We start from the raw sequence: 19,254 nt of genomic DNA, 5'->3' as shown, positions 1-19,254 counted from the left end.
CTGCTCCCCTCGGCACACAGCTCTCTTAACACAGAAGTAAAATTAATCAATTTAAGTCCTCTTTACCACTAGTTCCACACCATACTACCTACTGGTTTGGGGCCTGCAGTGTTATGCTGATGTGGAAAGTAGACCTAAGTGGTTTACCCAAAGCAATGGCCCCAGCCCAGTCATGTCGTTAACACTTTCTGCGGATTATTTCTCCCTTAGTAGTAAAAGCTGATTACCTGTCACAATGTAATATTGATATGGCATTTCCAGACCCTGTCTCCCAGAGTATAGCAATACGTGATATTGCTACTAGTTTTTTTTTTTTTCAATATATGAAATTTATTGTCAAATTGGTTTCCATACAACACCCAGTGCTCATCCCAACAGGTGCCCTCCTCAATGCCCATCCCCCACTTTCCTCTCTCCCCCACCCCCCATCAACCCTCAGTTTGTTCTCAGTTTTTAAGAGTCTCTCTTATGCTTTGGCTCTCTCCCACTCTAACCTCTTATTTTTTTTTTTTTTTTTTTTTTTTTTTTGCTACTAGTTTTAAAGTTTGGCCATAGATGCAAATTTGATCGACCCTGAAAAGCTGGAGTCCTTAACATGTTTTCTGTTAAGACACATCTGGTTAGAGTCCACCACTTAACTACTGCTGGTGTGACTTTAGGTATTTGACTTAACTTCTCTGAGCCAGTGTCCTCTTTTTCAAATGGAGAGCCTAACTCCTCAGGTTACCATTGAGGACTAAGCGAGATCATACATGTGAAGTGCTTAGTGCAGTCACTGATGTGTAGTAAACCCCCATTTATCGTTAGCAAAATAAGACCTCACCGTAGATGCAACTATGTAAGTCGTAAAACGTATCAACGTTAACATTCATCAACAGATAGGGAGCTATTAAAATGTATCACAAACATAATAAAAATGACAGAAAGTGATATTAAAATTTGAAACCATTTAAGCATTTGGTTGACAATACATAAAATTGAAATACAAGGATTCGAAAGATCTTTAAACCATCTGTACTTTACTAATTCACTATGCCCTCCCTGGCATTAATTTTACCTAGTGATATTCTCTGTATTATGATAAAAACTAATAATAATATGAGTATATTCTTTGTATCAGACACTATTCTGAATGCTTTATGAACACAATCTTCATTGCAACTCCGAAGTTGGTACTATTATTATGCATAGTTTACAGACAGGGAAACTGAGGCACGAAGTAAAGTTGGTAAACTATGGCCCAAGGACCAAATCTGGCCTCCCACCTGTTTTGGTAAATAAAGTTTTATTGGAACACAGCCACATCTATTCATTTACATGTTGCCTAAGGCTGCTTTTGCACTATAACTGCTAAACTGAGTAGTTGTGACAAAGAGCCTATAGCCCACAAAGCCCAAAATATTTACTCTCTGGCCCCTTACAGAAAGTTTGCTAAACGCTGATATCAGCTGTAAACTTCACTAAAAGATTGGGGTCTGGAATAGGAAGAAATAATATTTTATAATAGTAATAATGCCTTGAATTTGGTATTTAGAATGGGTTTTTACACATTTATCTCTTTAACTCTTATAACAACCCTGTAAAGTAGGTAGTCTTTTCATTTCCATTTCAGAAATGAAGAAAATGGGGCTCTGAGAGGTTAAATGACCTATGCCACAGGCTAGACAGTAAACTCCATGCATCTAGCTATCATGTGACCCTACTGTCATATCCACATCACCTGCCACAATGCTAGGACAGAGTGGGCACTCAGAAAATATTTGCTAATGAAAGACAGTTGTAGAGGTCACCCAGCTAGAGAAGCTGGGTGTGCTCCTATTGCAGGGTTTTTTCTCCTGACCCCACAACTGCTTGGCAGTGAAAAGAGGGACTTTTTCTTGAGATCAGGTTAAACATAGGGTAGTTGACATGTCATCCTGATGTCGATTGAGAAATTTTCGCTGCCGTATTACTCTTCTTCCTTAGTCAAACGTCGTCTCAATCTGACCAAAGGGCTTTTTGTTTTCCCTCAGATGCATAGTCATAGCCTTGCGAGTTGCCTTCTCCATGTGATTGGTGTGTTTTTAGACAAGATTAAAACTGACACCCTCAAGAGATGGTAGTCACGTGGAATCTGGGTTTTGGACGGATTTCAGGCAGAGCTCTGCCCGCCCTCCCCCATTCCACCACACGATGAGTCACAGTGCACAGCCAACTGCCGTTCCGAGAGCCACTCAAGGCTTTTGTTTTCTTTCATCTTGCTTTATGCTGGTCATGTGAGGCACAGTGTATTAATAGACCATCGGGCTGGCCTTCTCAATCTGGTTGTTGTTGGTCAGGGAGATAAATGCAAGGTCTGGCCGGTCCCTTGGTGCCATTTGTCACTCCTCTCTTGACTGTCACGTGCTGGTTGGTGACAGAGCTGAACCAGACAAGCAGAGGTCATCGGGTGTGGTCACCACCCATGGATGTGGCCTCTACGGATGTACTGACTTCTCGCCTCTCTCAGTGGGCACTGGATCAGCTCCTACTTCCATCTTTGGATCAGCAGCACTAATCTTAACAAACCAGCCTCCGCCTTGCCTCACCTCCTTCTCCCTGCATGTGTGAGAGATACAGAAGCCGGGCAGGAAAAGGTTTTGGGGTGGTTTTTTTGTTTTGCTTTGTTTTACTTAAAAGTAAAATTATGTTCAGGAAATTAAAAGTCTGTATGTGGTTTGACAGGCTCCAAAAGGGCTCCGGGAGGACAGAAGTTTTAAACAAATGTCTTGGAAGCAGAGGTTCTTTCAATTGCCTAGGGCTTTGATCCAGAAGTTTCGGTTCTCCTCTGCAGCCTACTTCTTAGAATGTCACTTTGCTAGTTCCCTCAGCCTTGATTCCAACGCTTCCAACAGTGTCACACTTGATGTTTATTGACCCAAAGTGAAGTTGGGCTGGGGCCTAGCCAGGAGATGAAACGCTCTTGAAAAGTTTCCTAGGAGCAGAAATTCAAGCTTTAATGTCAAAGAGGGGTCTTGGTTCTAAGTCTAAGGTGAGTGCGTTGGGGGCCTGCTGGGCTCTGGGGAGATTATTTTCATTTTACATCAACTTCTTTTGTTCAACAACTCCGTGAAAGCATCAAGTGTGTTGAGGTCTCTGCTGAGTCCTCTCCTTGCTCTCAGTAAATTGATAGTCTCTTGAGCCTCATTTTGTTCATCTGTTAAGTTGGTTGAACTACATGACCTCTAAGATGACCTTCCAGTCTTAAGTTTCGTTTTTTAACAATAGAATTTTTAATAGATTTTTTAAAAATATTGCCACATCTGTAAAGAATTTTGCTACCAAAGAAAGACCAGACTAGGGATGCACCAACTTAAATTATTACCTTCATTTCTTTGTGTTTGGCAATAATGGGGGTCGTGGGATTGGGACACAGTCTTTCAATAAACACCAACCTCTATTTTCCACCTAATTTGTGCCAGGCACTGTGCTTTATGGGCATTCCCTCATTCAAAGCTCTCAACAATCTTGACGACTCTGAGTATTATTAGTACAGATGATGAAACCAGGGCACCAAGAAATTTAGTAACTTGCCCATAGCCACAGGGCTAATAGGTGGTCAAATCAAAAATTGAACCCAAGGTTAGGAGCTATAAGGATCCTAGCCTCTAAGCAGAAATATGTAGATATACGATACAACCCTGAATTCCTCTCTTTTCCTGTGATTGGCCTCTTTCCACAGGAATTTAAGTGCAATGGAAGATTCTAATTAACAGACATTTTTACTGAATGCTGCAGGAGCAGGAGACTTCTGGATAAGAATTTCCCCTTCCTTGGAAAGTGTGCATCTTACTGACCATGAGGTTTAATGTGCCTTGAGAGTAATTGGTGCTGGTGGGGAAGAAGTTCAAGTAGGGGTAGAAAAATTCTTGCTGGGAGTGATTGTGTATGACTCCAACATTTGCAGGTCATTGGAAGTTTTGTTCCCTTTAGAGTTCCTCAGCTTCACTTGCTGAAGTAGGACAGGCAGAATGAATTCACCCTGGCTGAAGCAAGACTCTTTATATTGAAAAGAAAACAAAAGCAATTAAATATTCAGCCTGATTCCTGGGTTTTGAATTACCCCCCATTTGTCTTTCACTTTGAGCATCTGCTTTTTATTGCACTGTGGGCCCGCCTGCCATCTATCTCTCCCTGTCGATCTGTCTCTACGTGTCATGTGACCCGAAAGCAAAGATTAGAGGAGAAAAATGTCTCTGTGTTCTAAGCCTGGCAACTTCTATTTTTATCCACAGCTGTTGGAACTGATAGCAAAGTCACAGCTCACATCCTTGAGTGGCATCGCCCAAAAGAACTTCATGAACATTTTGGAAAAAGTGGTACTGAAAGGTGAGCACTCTCTCTCTCTCTCTCTCTCTCTCTCTCGCTCTCTCTCTCTCTCTCTCTCTCTCTCTCTCACCCTCACCCCTTTTTATAGAGATGGGGATGGGCAGATGGGTTTTCTGATAGAGTGGACCTGTCATTAGATTTAAGGAAGAGTGAATGGATGGAAGTGAATGACTCCAGATGCACTTCTGCCAAATTCCAGTTCAGAAAGGAGGGTCACTTGTGAAAAGGGGAGACCCATCACCCTCCCATCCTTTTATTAGGAGTATCCATTTGCCCTGCTATAAGCCTCTCAGACTTCTCAATGTGGGCACACATCCCAACCTTGGCTAACCAAGCCCTCTGGATTCTAAATTCCTAGAAAATTGAGCTATATACGAAGCAGAATAGACTCATAGACTATTTGATCTAAAATAAACTTTAGATCTTTGGCTCATCTGAGTCGTTGTACACAGAGGGAAACTGAGGCCCATAAGAAAGAGTAATTTATCCATAATCACACAAAGACTCAGCCAGACAGGATCGGAACTCACATTCCTGACGAGTGACCACTTGCTGGGCAGGATGTCACTGCTGGGCAAAAGAAACTGCCTTCAAATCAGGTGAGCCATTGGTGCTGGCAAAACTGTGAAGGGAGAAAGAGTCTTTGTCGAAAACTAGGGAGAAGAGAACAAAGAGGGACCTAGATAATGGAAACTCTACCCAGTAACCTCAAGTGTAGAAGCTTGGCCAAGTGTAGAATAAATAACAGTGAGAAAGAAAACCACATCCCCGGAGGCAGTACCCACGTAACATGAGCAGAATCGAGAAGAAAGGCCCACTTATAAAATATACAGTGTTTCCAGTATCACGACTGTTAATACTTTTTTCTCCCCCCCCCCCCCCGCCCCCACTCCAGTCCTCGAAGACCAGCAAAACATCAGGCTAATAAGGGAACTACTCCAGACCCTCTACACGTCCTTATGTACGCTGGTCCAGAGAGTCGGCAAGTCTGTGCTGGTCGGGAACATCAACATGTGGGTGTACCGGATGGAGACCATTCTCCACTGGCAGCAGCAGCTGAACAATATCCAAATCACCAGGGTAAGCAGCAGCGCCCCGGCTTCCTTCTGGCAGTAAAGACGTTAGTCGGGTCCTCCACGGCGAGGCAGGACTTTAAATCCACCGTGGTGGTGGAAGAGTCTCAACTATTCTGATCTGATGCTTTCTACTTGGGTGCTGGGAGCGGGCTAGAACTTCCCAGGAGAGGGAAGCAGAACTTGGCAAAACAGGATCAAAGTGTGGGAACTGAAACATGGTGGGAGAACTGGAGACTTCCATCTGGGGTGGGGGGTGGGGGGAATCTCTCCTCTTTGTACATTTCCTCCTAAAGAACCTGTCCCTTATAGCTCTAGGAATGCTGCCTTGGATAGGATAGAGCTACAATGGCAGTGGCTTGGAAAACTGGTGCCAACCTTTGAAAATTCTAGTTCCAATGAATAATTATGACAAGGAAGCCTTTGGTTAAAGACTGTGAACATACATGTAGGAAAGAGAAGAGTAATTCTCACTCAAAGCAAAAAAAAAAAAAAAAAAAGCCCTATATTACAACAAAACTACTATAAGTAGTGTCTTTTGACTTTTACAACATAATTTGGCCCCCAGCTCTTGTCTTCTTAATAGTGAGCAGCAGGACTAAGGCACACAAAAATGTGAGAAAGACACTGCTGTAATCTCTAAGGCTTGCTAATGGACAGGCATACTTAGACCGCTCACATAGCGCTCGACTCCCGTATCTAATCACCCACCGCACTGTTCTAAGTGGTTCCGGGACCCAAGCTGATAAAGTTTGGGTCCGCCCCATCTCTCGAGACAGTAGCCTGAAAAAAACCTGTTTGACCTCTTTTAAATAATTACTTTACTAACATAGTTTTCAAAATCTAGCATCCTTGACTTTGCTGTTAACACCCTCTCTAAGACTTAGTTTCTCAAACCCTGAAACAAGGGGAATAATTAGAAGCCTCAGAATTATGTGACTTCCTTAGTCACGTAGGCTACAACTCCCACACTTACACACACACACACACACACACACACACACACACACACACACAGCAGAGCTCAAGCCCAGATAATCTTTCAAAAGCTATCTCAATTATTTGACTATTTTAAGAGAGTACATTCTGAACCTTTACCTAGTTTATTCCAATAATTTACCCCAATCCATTCTCTCAGGTATGGGCATAGTTTGACAACGTGAACTTGTGACCCAGATTCCAAGCTTATCTCTCCCAGAAAATTCACTCACACCTTCTACCTGATTTCTGGTATTCTGTGTAGCCTGGACTTAATACGTTTGTTTTTGTTTTTGTTTTTGTTTTTGTTTTTTTGTCTAAGCCCAGGAGAGAATTACCCAGCCAGTGATCTAAATGAGCAAGTCCCATTTGTCTCAAGGGCATCTTCTCCCAGGGGAATTTGGGACACTGTTTAGATGATCACACTTGCCTAGAGCTTGCCTCTGTTCCCTCTGTCCACACCACAGGAGCCCCATGGGCTTACTTACCTAGAACCACCCCCTTAATTGACCCATGGACACCGGAAGATAGCCACTGTAGTTACTCTAACCCTTCATGGAGTGAGAGGGGAGTGGGGACCAGAGAAGCCCAATGACTTAGGCCAAAACCGGGACTCTCTATTCCTCACACGGCAAAGCTTTCTTAACATCAGAGATTTCCAAACTTCTTTTCAATCCAGCTTTCTTCCAACTATTTATTCCATGATCCAGCTTTTCGCAACCTTTTAAATCCAGCGCAATCCTGTGCAGAACAGATCAGACACGGAAGTTCATCTCACTCGCCCCTCTGCTCCTGGCACTACAGCCAGGCCAAGCTATTCCCTGCCCCTTCCAAGCTTGGTCCCACCTCCCCAGACCATCCGATCCACGGAAACCACTCTCCCCTCACCTTCTTCAGAGGGGTTATTGCTATGTGAAATTATCTCCTGCCTGGTTCCACTTCCCTGCCTCCATCCACTGGCTTCTGAGCACTGCAGGGAAAGACCCCACCATCTTGCTCCTTCTCTGTTCTCTCTTTCTTGCTCAGAGCAGAAGGCAGTCAGTAAATCTGAGACGAATGGATGAACGATTGAAGGGAAGTCCCCCACCACCTGCCTGAAATAACTCGTGCAGTGTTTGGGGGAATATAGATGGAAAATACTGCCCTGGGTTAGGGATGATGATAAACATTTACCAATTGCAGAATTTGGGGTGAGTTAGTCAGCATCTCCGGGCCCCATTTGGAAAATAAAGGCAGTAATACTGATCTCCTAGCACTAGTGTAGGATTTAATAACCTATACAAAGTACTTGGAACAGTGCCTGACATGTAGTAAGTCTTTAAATGTGTCAGCTCTTATTATTACTAACGGCTCACTCTGCGGCCGGCTTTCTTCCAAGTCTTTCATATTGTATTAATTAATAATTGTAAGTAGGGGTCTTTACGATAGCTCATTTTCACTGGGCACTGGGCTAAGTACTTCTGTGCATTATCTCTTCCACCCTGCCTGGCAACACTATAAGATATGCTTTTCCTCATTTTATAAATGAGAAAATTAGACTGCGTAGGTAAGAATATCTGGCTGGTGCCTTGATACAGATCAGATGTAGCAGTATGGGGACTGAACCTCAGGCCTGGCTACAGAGACCGCGCCTCTACCCATACTCTCTGCTCCCCTCTGCCCTCCTTCCCAGCCCTCCTTGCTCTGAGCCAGTGATTTTGAGAGCAGTGATGGGAACCCATGGAGCCCTAAAGAGCTTGTCACACAAATGCCCAACTCTCTGGAGGGAAGAAAGAGAGAAGGGACTTCGTTACTTCAGTGTGGACTGTATTTTAAAGCCAACTTTTTAACAGTTTGGACCAAAGAGAAGTATGCTATCACACAAAAATGTTAAGGTGACATTCACACTAATTGCTTTCTATTTGCCAAAGTCCTAGCACTATCTTCCCGGCATATAATCTCGTTTCCCTTCAAAATTTCATCTCTAATTACATGGAGCCAATGTTGTTTGGCAAAAAATAATTAATAGGATAAAGGATGAAGGGGGAAAAAAAAAGAGAACTGGTTTGGAGGGGAGAAAAATCAAATAGAACCACAGAGTGCTGTGGGCAAGGCAGGGTTTGGGAGCATGTAGAGGATATAGAGAATCCATAAAAGGATTTTTTTTCCCCCAATGTTTGTTTATTTTTCAGAGAGAGAGAGAGAGAGAGAGAGGGTGTGCATGAGCAAGCATGGGTGGGGGAGGGGCAGAGAGAGAGGGAGACAGAATCTGAAGCAGGCTCCAGGCTCTGAGCTGTCAGCACAGAACCCTATGCGGGGCTCAAACCCACCAACCGCGAGATCATGACCTGAGCCGAAGTCAAATGCTTAACCGACTGAACCACCCAGGCACCCCTAAAAGGATTTTAGCCAAACGCTTGACTGGAAGAGCAAGAGTGACTTATTTTTCTTATATATTTACATTCAAAAAGAAGAAGGCATATAAGCAGTTAACCATTTATCAGGAGTAAGGGCTCAGCATGGGGTCTGGGCAAATATTTTGGAAAAGTTCAGGTTTGAAAATTTGAGAGTGAACTCTGCCAAGTGGACTTTAATAGGAGTTCATGTAATAATTGGCCTGGGAGTTTTAACCAAAAAAGTAGATGCTTTGAAGTGCTGGAAACAAAAAGAACATTTCATGGCAGTTTCATTAGCTCACATGATCACCAGCAGATGATAAACGACAAATAGGTCTAGAGCCTTCAGCAGCCCGGCAAAGTCCTGAATTTTGCAAACAATTGAAAGTTCAGCCCAGCAGCCTGAACAATTTGAATTGTCAAGTCATAGGCCTTTCTGATGAGTTAAGAGGCTGAAGCCGATCCATATAGGAGATTGTCGGAGCTAGAAGGGATCTTCAGAGTCTTCTAAGCTCATTCATTTTGGACATGGGGAAACTGAGACCCAGAGTTCCCAAGGACACCTGGGATCCAGATCTGCTTGTCCATTCGGTGTATCTCCCATGTCACCTGCCATTCTTCTCCACAGTCCAACTTCCCAAGGCCCCCTGCCACTTCCCACCTTCCCTCTACACACCTCTCCTGCTTGGCAAGGGACACAGGCGGGAGTCAATACGACTGCATACCCCCTGGAATCCTGGGCGGCGGGGGGGCTTTGATGTCCCTCGAACAGAGTAGTTCCCTAAAAATTTGAGGAGGGGACTCAGTACCCTTTGACAAGATAGTTTTCCCTGAGCTAAGGAAGGGCTTCTTCATCCTCTATTTTTTTCCCTTGAACGCCCCCCCCCCCCACCACCAGATGTGACAGAGCACTGAGCTAAAAATGTCCATAGTCCAAAATCAAGAGCACACCCAGGTCTAGCGTGAGAAGGACAAAGAACCACAATTTTGGATGATTTGTGCTGACTCTATATCCAAATGGCAGCATCCAGATGCTGTTCAAGACATATCAGCAAATACTACTGAGGACCTCCTCCGTACAGACTGTTCCCAGAGCACTCTGTGCTTACTTCCTGGTCAGCACTTAACATACTGCTCTATAATTATTTGCTTATGTTTCTGAGTATCTTGCCAGCCTAAGGAACCCATTCCGACTCCAGTACCAGGCCACAGCAGGCCCTCAAAAGAGGTGGTTTGTGCTGGGCTAGTCTGCAAGGGATATGAAATTAGACCCCGCCCCCCCCCCTTCAAGGTTCAAAGTGTAGATGGGATAACATAAGCCCATCAAAATTTAAACAATAAATGTAAAATTAAACAGTAAATACAAAATTAAAGTTCAGGCTTGTAGTAGAGGTTTCTGATTAATCGCCTGTGTATTATTATCCACAAAGAGTTTTTTAAATGTCCCATGGAGCCCTAGGTTTGAAGAGAGATGCTCTAATGGATGGAACGGATGGTGTCACTTAGGTCAGAAGGTTCTGGACAAGTTAGTCCCAAAGCGCACATGCATGTGCACATACACCCAGGCACAGGGTCTTTTTGTTGCTGTTTTTTTTTTTACCTCCTTAATTATTAAGATTTTGTTCATCCCCCAGGTACTTATTGGGTGCCACTCTATGCTAGGCACAAAGGAGACAGCAATGACAAAAGACAAAAAGTCCGGCCCCCGTGGAGCTTACCTTCAGCAGGAACGTTCCATTAAGCTTTCTTTGGGAAAATGCCTCACATAACAAAAAGGCGCTGGTTCCAAAAGTACCCGAGAGAGACCACGGGAGTTCCAGGAAGATGCAGTGAAAGAGGGCTGGGGTAGTCACAAACGCAGAAAAGGCCTTTCGGAGGAAACAAGTAGACGCTGGATCTGAGGGAAAGTAATTGGGATGGGCAGAGAGGCCTGGGGAGAGCAGGGCCCACGGGCAGCATGTTTGGGCACAGGTGAGAAAGCCCGCTTAGAGATGGGTTGTCAGGAGGGGCAGTGACAGAGCCAACTGAGGCGGCAGGGGCGGGTGGCGCCCTGTCCCAGGCACCCCGCCCTTTAAGAAGGTAGCGAATCTCGTCGCGGAGTGAATTGAGTGGAGCACCGGAATCGAACATGTGCTGTGCCGTTCAGAGGATCGTTAAAAGTATAAAGCTTTGTCAATCTCAGGAAAATCCCTCTGGCACCATCCAGCTCGAGCTGTTCAGGGCTGTTCCTGTGGGTCTCGGCCACGGGTCCTGCATTAGGGCATTTCTGCATTTAAAGCGGGGAGAATTGCTGCTTCTAATCTCTGATCAAAAAACCAACTTGAGGGTAGAGGACGAGGGGACAGCTGCATCCCTGGAGGGTGTCACCTGGTGATCCGCTGCCCTTCCGCCCTGCAACCCACAACTTAACATCATCCTTCTCCCCACAGCCTGCCTTCAAGGGCCTCACCTTCACCGACCTGCCTTTATGCTTACAACTGAACATCATGCACAGGCTGAGTGACGGGCGGGACCTGGTCAGCCTGGGCCAGGTGGCTCCTGACCTGCACGTGCTCAGTGAGGACCGTCTGCTGTGGAAAAAGCTCTGCCAATACCACTTCTCTGAGCGGCAGGTCAGGGGGCCCAGCGGGCAGTCCTTCCTTCTCTCCCTTCTCTGTCCCCCACCCTCAGATGTCCTTGGCATTCTTCTCGCACTTTAGGCATGGGTGCCCACCCTCCAGGGCTTCCTGGCTGACTGGAAAGCAACAGTACAGGGAGTTTCTAAATAATGTACGTGAGGGTTTCCCTTAAGGTGATTTTGATGAGAAAAAAAAAAAAACTTATTTTTTTTTTTAATGTTTATTTTTGAGACGGAGACAACATGCGAGCAGAGGAGGGGCAGAGTGAGAGAGAGACACAGAATCTGAAGCAGGCTCTAGGCTCTGAGCTCTCAGCACAGAGCCCAGTGCAGGGCTCGAACCCACGAACCGTGAGATCATGACCTGAACCAAAGACCGATGCTGAACCGACTGAGCCACTCAGGCTCCCCCACCAACTTACATTTTTAACCTATATGCACACTTTGCAATTTGCTTTAAAAAGTTCATAAAGGGGGCGCCTGGGTGGCTCAGTCAGTTAAGCATCTGACTCTTGATTTGGGCTCATGTCCTGATGTCACAGTTCGTGGGATAGAGCCCGGCTTCAGGCTCTGTATTGCTTAGGATTCTCTCTCTCCCTCTCTCTGTGCCCCTCCCCTGCATTCATTCTCTCTCTCTCTGTCTCTCTCTCTCTCTCTCTCAAAAAGAAACATTTTTTAAAAGTTCCTAAAGTGGCATCAATCCTCCTTTTCTATAACAAAGTAACTTACAAAAGTCACTTATTTTCATGATATTTTACAGCTGATGTACTTTTACAGATATTATTTCATTTTAGTCTAATGACCCAGGGTGGAGTAGGTATCATTAGACTCACTTTAAACAGATGAGGGGGCTCAGACCACAGGTGGCTAAGTGACTGTCCAAACTAGGGGAGTGGCTCTCGAGGTGAAGAAACCGGCCTTGAATCTGAATTTGAACTGGGGCCTTCTGACACCCGAGGAGTCCTGCTTCCCCTCCTCGTGCTGCCTCAGATTTTTTTTCCCAACTTCTTTATATAGACGTGTGAGTTCAACAAGTTCTGTTCATGAAGCCACTAATATTTAGATCTAGATTAGAGGCACTATGCCAAGGAGTCACCGCATCTCCCGGGAAATAATCACTCAAGTCTACGGCTAAGAAAAGATTGAAGGTGTTTATGGAGATTACCTAAACTTTAAAGGACCATCCAAATATAATTTAGTAGAGGTCACTAGTAAGATGTCACCATCCACCTGTTTCTTTTAAAGACTGGTAAAAGCTACCGTTTAACTGGGTAGAGCTCAGAAGGTCCCTCTTTATATCTTGGCTATTTTTTTCCCTGGAAATTGCAGGACACAGATGAAAAAGGGGGAAGGAGGGTGGGAACAGAACTTTTCAGAACCAGAAAACCACAAGCCATGTTCTTGATGAACTCTTCTGCAACTATCTGTATTTGTTTGCAATTTAGATCCGCAAGCGATTAATTTTGTCAGACAAAGGACAGCTGGATTGGAAGAAGATGTATTTTAAACTTGTGCGATGTTACCCACGGAAAGAGCAGTATGGAGACACCCTTCAGCTTTGCAGACACTGTCACATTCTCTCCTGGAAGGTATGTGTCTCCAGTGGCTGCCACAGACCCCCAGCCCAGCCCCTGGGAGCCAGCAGCATTGCCAAAGCCTTTCCTACTCCTTTCCTGCTCTTCCCCTCTGCAGCCCCCAGCTGAAGGTATAGGGAAACTGAGTCAGTGCCTGGGGGAAAAAAACTTTCAAAGACATTCATTTCCTCCACCCCCTTACATATATATTTTTTTATATTTATGTATGTATATTTTATGTGTATATATATATTTTTTATGCATCCCACCCACCTGCAAATTCTCCCATCTCTTTGGGCATAGGCATACACACACACACAGCTCTCTAGTTTTGCATAACTCACGGCATTCTTGACAGAGGAATGTTGCTTTGAGGTTGGGAAATGACTCACGGTGCTAACAAGCCAGCAGGATGCTTCTGAGAACCTAAACCTACCCATGATGTTCCTTTCCAGGGCACTGACCACCCGTGCACAGCCAATAACCCAGAGAGCTGCTCCGTTTCCCTTTCACCCCAGGACTTTATCAACTTGTTCAAGTTCTGAATCCCAGCACATGACGACACTTCAGACGGGTTCCCCGGCTGATTGGATTCTTGGGAATACAGAGTTTGGACACTTCATTTGTAAATAGTGTACATTTGAAATGCTGGCTCAAAACTTCTGAGATAAGTCACTGAGAGGATGTTGGAAGGGGAGAGATGCAGTTGCTGGCTGGGAATTTAAGACTATGGACTTCTCATTAGAATTGGTATGGAAAATCAGAAATACTGTAAATAAATTTTTTCCCTAACTATTTGCCGGCAAGACTATAAGGGCAGGAATTCAGTTTCATCGGTGAAAATGGAATTTCCTTGACGTTCACTGAAATGCCTTTGTAGTTCCCTAGGGATGTGGAAGAAAAGGGCAGAACTCGAATACAAGATAGAACACTCTCTGTTTACAATGTGAAAATTTGCTTAAAGAAAGGAAGAGAAGAAGAAAACTTCATTATATATGAGAAGTCCCCGCGCTTTGGTTTCGATTTTGGGGGGTTTGTTTTAAAAAGGCAAAGGAAGCACCACCCATCTTAACCCGTGTGGGCACAAGGCCTTATCTTGCAAATATATCACACAATAGTCTACCTCGGAAAGTATGCAATGCCCTCTCTGACAAAGCGCATTGTCCAGTAGGCAGTGTCTGTTTTTCTTGGTTTTTCATCACCCGAAAGTGGTTTAAATAGGAAAGGGATACTGGAGGCAATCCTCATCATGCTTGAGACTTCCCTTTTAGGCGAATAAGCACCTCTTCAGAGTTGCCTCTTTTCTAGAACGGCCCCACAGCGCGTATGCCTCTTTCCCTTTCGTGCTGTAGCTCATTCAGGGCAACATAAGGCCAATTAAAAACAGTCCCAGAGGAAGTCCTGCCACAGAAAAGATAGAATCAGTCACCCAATAGCTGTGAAGACTTTCTATTCCTGTTTAACTTCTTGGTTTGTCTGGGCTTCCTGGAATATCTTCACGGATAAGCATATCTGTGGACTGGTCGGAGCCAGAGTGCCGATAAAAGCTTGTAAAACAGGTTTTACATATCAGTTAAATGTGTTTCCAGCTGCTGTTCCTCATGACAGGGGATGAGTTGAGGGGCTTTGTTTTCTTTTTGCCCAACATCAAAATTCAGTCAACCTAAGCTAGCACTTCTTGCAAGGATGACAAGAGAAAGCCTGGAGTTCCAATCACAGGGAACAGAAGTACTGTGAGTTCATCCTACACTTGCTACATACCCCTGGGGATCTTGCGAGGCAAATTATCAGCAGGTAGCTGTGTAGAGGAAAGGGAATCTCAGGACTTAATGAGTTCATTGTCAAATATTCCTGGGATGGGGTAGGGGATGTTTGGTGTTTTTTTTTACTTTTTATAGAACTTTGCTTTTCTACAACAATGTACATATCTTGGCAGTTGTATCTGCTTCATGCTTTTTTTTTTTTTTTTCTCTCACGCAAATAAAGTTGCCACTCTGCATGGCCTTGGCACATAGGTGAAGCAGAGATAGGAAACTTGCTCACGTTCACATTGAAGAACAGGGTATCCTTAGGGGTTGAACCTTGGGGTGACCAGATGAGGGGAGAGATGGTTAAGCACGTACAGAAACGAGGCAAGGGACCGGCCAGTGATGCGAAGTCCCTTCATGCCCATCCGTCAGTGCACAGTCCACGACTCAGCATCCCAAAGAGAAGTCAACCATTAGTCCCCTCACTTTGCAATGCCTGTGTCTACACCCCAGGGTGTCTCCACATTTCTTTTCCTCATCACCCCTGACAGAAGAAAAAATTAAATTGAATTTAAATTCTCCCCACTGTGACAAATATTAAAGAATAAGATTTTGTTGGGTAAGGTTGAGCTTTAGGAACCCCTGTATGACCTGATGGGATTTTTGCTTCCCCTTCCCCCCTGAGTCAGAGTCACATTGAGGATGCAGGGCCTAAGTGGGGAATAAAAAGCTGGCACTTCTATAATTCAGAGACGTGCCCCCAAATGTCTCGGCTTCCTTAAAGATGTGGGGCAGAGCTGGGTTAATTGTTGCTCTAGATGCTGGAACCTTTAGCTCTGACATTTTTAGGTTTAGGCATCCATGGCCTTCCACATCTGCCCATCAACTCATGACCTCTGCCCCTTCGTGCTGATCGGGGAGGTGGAAACTCCTGGGTACCCTCAGGTTTACAGTCCCGGAACTGTTGCCTGCTTTCGACCGTCAGCACAAAACTGCCAAACCAGTCTCATCTGGACTTTGTGCAATGCCCACGATTGCACATCATATGCCAGGCAGCAAGGCACATCTGTGCAGGATGACTCCTACTACCCAGCGGTGGGGTTATGGTTTTCTGAGATGTTTACCTTGATGGTGCCTCTGGGCTCTCCCCATCTCTGTTGGCATTTTTGGAGGTGGTGTGAAGCAGAGTCAAGGAAAAATTTTAAGGAAGAAAAGAGAAGAAACCAATGCTCTTGGTTCTCTTTCATTGGGAGAGGAGAATAAGAAAGGAAATGGCAGGTGGAGAGGGACGGGGGAAGGAATAGAAATGGCCTATCTTTGATGCTGTGGTTTGTATGAAGGCATTGGAGAAGAACATAGTAGGTGCAGGGCATCTGTGTTGGCACCACATGGCAGCTGTTAAGCATGGTCAGAGCCTCCCATGTAAGTAGAGTGAGTGAAAAAGAAAATACTTGTTCCCTGGGTACCAATCATCTATAGAATTTCTATTGGCAAACCCTCTCGGGACAACCTAACCTCAAAACAAAACAAAACAAAACACACAAAGAATCCCTGTCTTCCAAACTACTGGTCTAAAAGCCAGAGGGACAGGACGATGGAAATTGCTGGAAGAAATAGAAAGCTCTCCTCTCTTTGCTGTACCTACCTACTACCCCCAACCCCAACCCTGTGATGTAGAATTTGAAATTGATGTCGACTATGAAGTAGTCTTTCCAGACTTTCCAGTCTTTCCAGAGAAAGAAGGAGTGTGTCCAGGGCAGTGTGAGGAAGTCCACAGGGATGTTCTGTATGATGAGCTGGTCCAACATAAAGGTGTATGAGCAGTGAGCCTAGAGTCTCTTAAGAGTAAGGCATAACGTTTGGGGAAAGAATATGTGAGTGCTCACTTCATAGCAAGATCCAGAAGAAGGTCCAATGACATCTTAAGCCAGGTTGCATTATTAATGCTATTACTCTGAGGAGACAGATCAGTGGCGTGGGAGGGTAAGTGGCATAAAATACAAAGTGAAAAACATCCCCAGGGCATCGGGTATGAGATGACATTTGTTGAGTAATGATCAATTTTATATTGAAGTGGCTGGGAGGAGATACTTGAGATGCGCTGGGTTGACATTGCAGAACACTCAGCAACAGTGGGCCTTCCTTGGGGACATGACTTGGTAACAAGTTGTGTACTGTGTTACCACCATGACTCTCCGTGGATTCAAAAACTTTGCTCATAAGGAGCCTACGATTAACAGAGGCTCTGTTTTTCTGTTGTTTTCTATGTGGGAGAAGGGAGGGGGCTTAGAGTATCATTTGTCTAAGCAAGTGGAGTGATTCACAAGGTCAATCATTTCAAGACATGTTCAACAATGTATCATTTGTAGCACTCAATACAATGTTTATCATAAAATATGCACCTGAGTTTATATTTTTCTGCCAGGCTATAGGGCAATAATGTTTTGCTATGCACTCTATTTTGTGTGAATTTTTTTAAACTGTAATTTTATGTGTGAATTTTTTTTAACTAAACTATATCAAACATATTCTATGTGGACATCTGGGTTTTTTTTTTTGTTTTTTGTTTTTATCTGTTTCCAACTATCTGAGTCTGCGAACCATCCTTCTGACTGGATGCTGGCCTAAAATCCTATTAGTGTTTAAACAGACCTCAGAAACACCCTGAACCTCTAGACAAACGCAAAGCCGTGGCTCTTTGATGTATCTTGGGCTCTTGATGTCTTCAGTAAACAAGATCGTAACTCCTTTAAACTCCACGTTTTCTCTAGAGGTTTTCTTCTCTTTTTTTTTAATTTTATTTTTTTATTTTTAAGAAGAGTAAACCCTCTGTGATTTTCCAAAGGAAGGAAACTCCTATCCCAGACTTTAATGCTAGAAGGGAAGTGAAAGATGGTGAAGTCTGGCATTCCTTCTGCCTTTCAGCATGAGGTAGTGGGTCCACAATATTCAGGGGACAAGTCTGAGCCCACGTGGTACTCAGTGGTAGACCCGAGTATAAACCTGGGACTTTCTGAGCTCTTGACTTTGTGCCCCCTACCCAGCATCTTTTGCTATGTCTGGAGACATGTGCTACCTGACCTGAATCTTCTCAACACCTTCGCCGTGGAAGGCAAGCATGAGAGTCCGGTGTTAGGCATGTGGCCATTATCTTCTCCAAATATTTTAAGCCCCTGGTTCTCTATGGAGAAATTCACATTTCTCCCTGGAGCCACTTAACATTTTTACAAACCTCTGACTCTACTGTGAGGACAGCATTCTAGTGAGTACAACCTGCTCGCCATAAAGTAAGCAGCATGTTTTGACAAATTTACTTTTCCCTGGGTACTTGCATTTTAATTCCAAAAGTGGCCCTTAAGACAGAAAACGGCTGAGCGGCCAGCTTGCTTTCTAGAAACTGAGGTTCTGAAACCAAGCTTGGGAACCAAGCAGATATTTCCTCTCTTAGACTAAGAGGTACATTTAATCCATACCCTCATCTCCCCATCTTCCGGCACCTGGCATGAGATCCGGTGAGCTTCTGTCCCAGTGCAGACCCTCCCGCTCTCTGCTAAACCTCATCTTCGCTAAGCAAAGAGGGACTATTCCAAGAGGCAGCAAAGAGCGAGGGACCACAGATACTTCTGACTTTGTCTGCTGGACATTTTTCAAAGTGTCTCTGAACTCAGCAAACAAAGCCTCCTGAGAAATCTCTCAAAACTCAGGTCCTGCTCCATTTGTCCAAAAATGGATAGCTGCTCCAAATCTCTGAACTTCTTAAAACTCCATCTGCTACAACACTACTTCTGGAGTCTGAACATGACTTTTTCTGTCTTTGAGTATAGCAATGTTTGTTTAATTAACGATGTACAAGTCTGTTAAACAGAAGGCTCCAACTACTAGTCTATGCTTGCGAACTCTTGGCACTATCTTTATTCTACCAAGTGCCAATAACCCTGGCTAAAGGGGGTGTATATTCAAGTCCACGTCCTAAGTCGAGAAGCTTTACTCCTTTCAATAAAAAAATGCTATAAGGGGTTGAACGTTGTAACTAAAAGTATGAGGTTAGACTAATTACATACAAAAAATGTTTATTTAATATTGTGTGAGCTAAGCCCTCCTGTATAAATTATTTGCACACTTTTCTTGCATGATGAATTGATTTTTTTATAGTTGTTTGTACCAGACGGTGGCATATTTTTGTAAAGATTTTTTTGACACTGAATTGCAATAAATGTTTTTCCAACAACACACTGGTGCATTTTGGTGCGTGCCAATTCAAGTTGGCTTTCTGAGCACACGGACTGCATTTACCTTTTGCCTCGTAAGGCTTATATGCCTTGTCCCAGGAACTTGTTACCGTTGGTGTAAAATGTCTAGGGATATGTAGAAAAATGACCTCGCTGCTGAGTACCAGCCTCAGTCAATAACACAGAACTGTGCTTAAATGGGATATCTCCACTTACTTGTGTATAATAGAATGATGGGGGACTAGTGAGATGTGAAATCAGTATCAACTTTTTCATCAACATTTATCGAACAGCTACAATACGCTGGACCCTG

At 44.3% G+C, this 19,254-nt stretch overlaps 1 protein-coding gene across 2 annotated transcripts in view; it reads left to right on the top strand.

Moving 5' to 3' along the window:
* The window catches only part of FBXO32 (F-box protein 32), a 35,562-nt gene extending 16,633 nt beyond the window's left edge, over positions 1-18,929 (top strand). Inside the window, exons 1-6 of one of the 2 annotated variants that reach the window (XM_042923453.1) lie at positions 2,776-3,010; positions 4,254-4,347; positions 5,243-5,427; positions 11,203-11,385; positions 12,836-12,979; positions 13,420-18,929. In XM_042923453.1, coding sequence (XP_042779387.1) covers positions 2,978-3,010; positions 4,254-4,347; positions 5,243-5,427; positions 11,203-11,385; positions 12,836-12,979; positions 13,420-13,509 — 729 coding nt within the window. In that variant the 5' untranslated portion in view covers positions 2,776-2,977 and the 3' untranslated portion in view covers positions 13,510-18,929. Of the gene's footprint in view, positions 1-2,775; positions 3,011-4,253; positions 4,348-5,242; positions 5,428-11,202; positions 11,386-12,835; positions 12,980-13,419 lie in introns of those variants that run through there. The other variant, XM_042923452.1, reaches the window with a different exon arrangement.
* The last annotated feature ends 325 nt before the right edge of the window (positions 18,930-19,254 follow it).

The sequence above is a fragment of the Panthera leo genome, chromosome F2, assembly GCF_018350215.1.
Source record: "Panthera leo isolate Ple1 chromosome F2, P.leo_Ple1_pat1.1, whole genome shotgun sequence".
Lineage (NCBI taxonomy): Eukaryota > Metazoa > Chordata > Mammalia > Carnivora > Felidae > Panthera > Panthera leo.
Note: the sequence above shows the minus strand (reverse complement) of the source record. Positions and strands in the feature narration are given on the sequence as shown.